The following is a 6,016-nucleotide window of genomic DNA, read 5'->3' as shown; positions in this document are numbered from 1 at the left end:
TCTTTTGAAGAAGTTTTAATTTTTTATCTGATGTGACATGTTTCTCTGTAATATCACATGCCTTCCTGATTTTCCCTTTTTATTTCCTCTGGATCTCCATCTTTTCCACTTTAAAAATTATCTTTTGCTAATAATAGTACTGTATATTCCGAATATTAAGTTCCACAAAAATGGGTTATTAGTGTTGGAATGTTTTGTAATTCACCATTCATTGCTTTAGTATTATTAGTTTAGTAAAACTGACCTTCTGTATTACCTGCTTATACCCAAACTAAATCTTACATTCTTTTATGATCTGAAAGTCTCTAAGAACACCAACTTCAGAGGTCCTGTGAGTATTTAAGATTGATCTTGGCTACTTCATAGCTGTTCTTATTAATAGCATGGTTTTACAGTATCATAATTCAAAATTCTTCTATGTATTCATCAGCCAATTGTGAGTGTAATTGTTTCCCCTGATTTCTCTTCAGTATGTGTGCCATGTGTATGACTGGCGATTTATTGTCAAAGTGATCCTGAGGTTGGTTTACAAGTATTTTATTTGAGAGTTTGGCCACCAGGTGGCAGAGCATCTCTATTGCCGCAATGGTAGGGATGGTTTGTTTGACTTCTGCAAGGGCAGCTTTAGTCAGCAGGTTTCTGTGCAAACATCTGAAGAACCTGCAGCGGTGTGAAGACAGATGAGGTGAGCTGAACACAGAAAACTCTTGCCTGGCAGAAGGCCACACTCCCCATGGAGAGCTATGAGGACAAACCAATAGGATGAGAACTGCTGCTCAAGATAAAATAGGATTATGGAATATTTGTCATGTCCAGCCTTCCATGAACTCTGGAAATCTGAACTCAAAACGTCCTGTTGTGTGCCAAGGGCTTTTAGACACTGGGTCATCTCCTTGTTGATTGATAAATATTCTTTATTAAGAACATGATATTTGTAATTCATTAGTGTTTCTGATGCTTTGCAACTAAGAGAACTGGATTCTATCAAAATGGAGAAGTGGAGAATCCTGCTGTATTCTACCAGTGACAAGAAAACTGCACTGCTCCAAGCATGTGGTAATCTTGGATTTCACACACGCTGGGATCTGCAAATCACTGTAGTAAGCTCTAGTCAGCAGGAAATGCCTGTCTTTGATTTTTATGTGCTTCCATCTGATCCATTATCAATAAGACTCTAATTCCTTCCATTTCCTGGAAGTACTTATACATCTGACACTTCTTAGATGATCTTCATTCTTCTAACACTTGTGGATTTGGGTTTTTCTATTTATGCAATTCTTCTTCAAGTTGTGGAGAAATCTGAAAGAAATGGAAGCATGCACCCTCATGCATACACCCTCCACGCCTCATTCATAGACTAAACATTCTCATATTAAAGGCATGGGAAAACTATCTCCAGGGAAGATCATCCTTACAGGAAGGAATATATGACAGAAGGCCAAAGGGAAGAATTTCTTCTTGTTTCCGAACCAAATAAAATACAGAATCTGACCCAGGAAAAACTACAAGGTTTTCATCTTACGTTTCTTTCCTGGAAAACACTAATTTCACCAACCTTGAATGTCTCGAAGTTGTATTTCCTCTGACTCTAGAAGTAAAACCGTCCCCTCCAGAGTCACAACTTGCCAGGGAGAGTACAGGCATCTTATTTCATGTGTTTTTCTGTTACCTCTGTTCTGCAGAGCATCCACCATGGGCGGTATCTGTACCATCAATGCATCACTGCCATATCTGTAGTGGCCGTTCAAACTCCACTTGAGACAATCACATCTGAAGTCTGGTGTGCATTTAGTAAACTGGTTTCAAAATGAATATTCACACTTCCTTCCACTTCTAGCAGATGCCAGAACTAATACCTCATCATAGATTAGGAAAAGAAGCTATCTAATTTGTGTAAGTTTTGCTTTGTCTGTGAAATAGTGAGAGTAGGTGCCAGACCCTGAACCCTCAGGAACTTTGGTTCATCGTTCGGCCTCCAGAGGGTGCTCCTGCACTCACCAATGTTCTGTCTTCTATTGAAGATCTTCACCAGTTCATATCTCATCTTCCTTGCAGCTGGCTAAGTTTTTAGCAAGGTTATTTCACCAGAATCAGATATACAAAACCTTCCACGGTCGTCTTAGCAGCGTCACTGTTTTTCTCCAGCAGACCCTTCCTCACGCCTATTTTCTAATTCTTGCTTTCTTCAGCCACTCTCCTGCCTGTCCTGTTCCAGAGAGTTCTTCCACAGCAGAGCTGCAGGCCTCCTGGCTTTCAGCCATGCTCCTGGTGCTCCTCTCGGTGCTGGGGGTTCACTTTCTCCTGAGTGAGTATAGCGTCCTCGTGGTCTCTGTATCCCGGGATTCTGACTGTCCTCAGGGAAATCTGTACTTCAGTTACTGACAAAGATTCCTTCACAGGAGACTCCAGAGCACAGTCAGTGACTCAGCCTGAAGCTCGCCTCACTGTCACTGAAGAATCCTCTGTGCAGTTGAGATGCAACTATTCCTATAGTGGAACGCCTTATCTGTTCTGGTATGTCCAGTACCCACGGCAGGAGCTCCAGATGCTCCTCAAGTATTATTCAGGAGACCCCGTGGTTCTCGGCTTGAGTGGCTTTGAGGCTGAGTTTAGCAAGAGCGACTCTTCCTTCCACCTGAAGAAAGCCTCTGTGCACCTGAGCGACTCGGCTGTGTACTTCTGTGCTCTGAGTGCACAGTGTGTGGGGCTGCAGGGGGAGCTGAACATAAACACCCATGGCAGTGGAGAGCTCAACTAAAGGTCTCTCCTTGGGTCTTTGAGGGATCTCTTTCAGTTGCCTTTGCACAACTCTGTTCTTGCAACTATCCACTGTCTGACTTTGTCTCAGAGGTTCTTTGCTTATTTCCAAAATTATCTGATTCTCAATCATAGTCCCTTAGAGTAGAGGATACATTGCTTAGACTACAGCTACAATAAGTGACTTATTGTGTGTGCAGGGAAATACCAGAAGATGTCTTCCATTTGTAATTTATATCTTGTCTACACAGAAAATGAAACTTACTCCTCAGGCTTTGGCCTTAGCTTTGTCTTCTCTACTGAGACTTTCATACTAAGTTTTCTATAAATTCTTCATTTGGTGCTAAATATACTGATCAGAGTTGGTCATACAATTCAAATATTTCTATTCAGGACAGAATCTGATGGATTGTTAGATAATAAAGGAATTCCTCAGAACCATCAAAGACCAGAAATCGGAAATAATTAAGTCCATTGTAGCCATTACAAAAGTAAAACAGGAGAAGGAATAGGAGATCATTGGTATTTTTCCAAAGTATCCCTCATAGTTATAAAAAACTCTCTTTTTGCCATCTCAGATTCTTCAAGTCTACTTGAGAATTTTTGATATGATTCCTTCCTCATCTTTCATTATTACAGATTACTTTCACAGTGGCTTATATGATTTTATTATTGTAACACAAAAGATAAATTCTATTATCATAACATAGCAGTGCCCTGATGAAAACACAGATGAATGTCACAGTGGGTGTTTGGACTCACTGCCTCCAGTATGGAATTGTAATTTCTTCTCTCTGTATTTGGGAGAATTGTTGAAGAGGATTTTAGGCTTCAGTGTATACAACCTAGGAGGATGACAATACTGACGATAAAAAGGAAAAAAACAGAGAATTTTCTAGCTGATTCCCGCTGAAACACAGGAAATGGGTAAGTGTCCATGGAGCCATGAACACCTGAGTATGATTTCCAGCACACACATAGAAAGCTAGGCATGGCGACTGTGCTGTGGTGTGAGCACAGACAGATCCCTAGAGCCCACTACTCAGCCTGCCTAGCCTAACCATGAACTTCCTGTATCAGAGAGAGGGACAGAGAGTGAGAGGAGAGAGAGAGAGAGAGAGAGAGAGAGAGAGAGAGAGAGAGAGAGAGATTTCTTGCCTTCAGTAAATAAAGTGGTCAGCTCCCTAATGACACCTAAGGTTGAACTCTGACTTCCACATTCATGCTCACACCTGTGGATTCAAATACACATATGCACATACACACAAGCAAGTATGCTGGTCATAACCTGAGGAACAACATCCAAGGTTTTCCTCTGGTCTCCTCAAATACACATTAACATACACATACATGGATGCACTCACACAAGTACTTGTCCATGTTCCCCCACACCTGAACCCATATAGACATGAGCATATTCATATAACAAGCACACTTGAATATTTTTATGTAGAACACAAACAAATTATCATGGAGATGTCCTTCTGTGTGCTGTGAATATATTTTTCTGTTTTGGGTTGGTGAATAAAGCTGTTTTGACTGATGGACAGGCTGGATGTAGCCATAGACAGGGTAGAAGTCTGGGAATAGTGATTCAGAGGCTGAGTTAATGGAGAGATGCTATGTAGCCTCTGAAGAAGTAACATGATGGAGCATTACCGGTAAGCCACAGCAACATGGCAATACATAGTTTAATTGAAATTGGTTAATAATTAGGAGAGAGCAAGCCAATAAGAAACCTGAGCCATTGGCCAAATAGTTCATAATTAATATAAACTTCAGTGTATTTATACCGGACACAATGGTGGTGGGACTAGGCAGAACAGAAACCTCATCTTTAAATTTATATGATGATTCTGTTACCAAGTGATATCGCTTATATATTGCTCTTTTAATCTCTTCTTTTTGATCTTCTTCATAATAAAATGAGAAGGCAGTGGTATAACTGTGTCATCCCAGGAATGTTTAAGTATACCTTTGAAATCAACTTATCTCCTGCAGGTAATAAGTTTCTCCACTTTTGTCACTGCAAAACTGGTCTGGTTGAGAACTACAGGTCTGTAGAGTTACATGTAGAGTTTGGTGGCTTGTATGGCACTGCTTTGAATTCTTGCTAAGAAAGATGCTGTGTGACATTCCATGAACCAGGGTGAGACTTTATATATGGATCATGTTGTTCACAATGCAATTTCAGTGTCCTCTGTTCTGGTCTCCGTCTAAAATTGCAGCTAGCAACCCTGGAGGAGTGCATTCTTGGCAGGCATAGCTGACTCTTTATACAGAGAATAACTTCAGTAGCACACATCCAATATCTCACGCTTGAGGTGCAATAATTTATCATTAACTCATCATGAACATTATTGTACTTGTTCACCAAATTTTTAGTGTTTGAGATGTGCACATGTCACAAAAATGGTTTAGAAATTGCTGCTATAACTCCTAGGTATCCCAAGAAAAATAAGTTGTGAAGACAGTTTGTTACCATAACTAAATCTGAAAATATCTGGAGCCTTGCTAGGAAACTACAGGGGAATTTTATTCATATGTCATTAGCATTGGGTGTCTTGTACCACTTTTTGCTTCTTTTTTTAAAGAAATGAGTTGTTTGAAATTAATTGTAATTGCTTAGTTTCCCCTTTCCCTTTTTTCTAGTCAACCTCTCCTACAAAGGCACCCCTATCTCAGCAGAATACTCCTGCTGTGCTGGAGGCCACACCAGTACTAGGAACCCCAGGTAAAACCCCACCCATTGCCCACTGATACACATTAAAACCAGCCCAGTGGTCCCTCCCAGGCTCCATATCTAATCCCATAACTCTATCAAATGATGCCTGCACTACTGGAGACCAGACCAGTACTATCAATCCCAGAGACCAAGTTGGTACTCAGAAACCCACAGCCCATACAGGCCACCAAATCGCCACAGAAACCACCCAATGGACCTGAATCTGGTCCCTAGAACCACAGGCCAGTAGTGCCAGAAAATCAGAAAGAAAAAATAAAACAAATGGCACAACATCAAAAGCATTCATGTAACAAAGATAAAATGATAAATCAACATATAAGCCTATAACAATCCGAATTCCGATGACTATATGACACCATCAAAGCCCACATATCCTACTATGGAAAGCCCTGGATATTCTAGCACAGCTGAAACACAGGAAATGACCTTCTTTCCAATTTTATGAAGATAATAGAGTCTATTAAAGAGGAAATGAATAAAAGAAATTCAGGAAAACACAAACATTTGAAGGAA

General features: G+C 40.5%; 1 gene segment (V, D, J or C); it reads left to right on the top strand.

The window, feature by feature from the left end:
• Positions 1–2,001: 2,001 nt before the first annotated feature.
• Positions 2,002–2,758, top strand: LOC121138436. The segment is given in 2 exon segments: positions 2,002–2,305; positions 2,400–2,758. Coding segments are annotated over 2 exon segments (405 nt in total).
• Positions 2,759–6,016: the final 3,258 nt, after the last annotated feature.

Source organism: Mesocricetus auratus, unplaced genomic scaffold (genome assembly GCF_017639785.1).
Source record: "Mesocricetus auratus isolate SY011 unplaced genomic scaffold, BCM_Maur_2.0 contig_10395_pilon_obj, whole genome shotgun sequence".
NCBI lineage: Eukaryota > Metazoa > Chordata > Mammalia > Rodentia > Cricetidae > Mesocricetus > Mesocricetus auratus.
The sequence above is the reverse complement of the archived record's forward strand: the minus strand, read 5'-3'. Positions and strand labels throughout refer to the sequence as shown.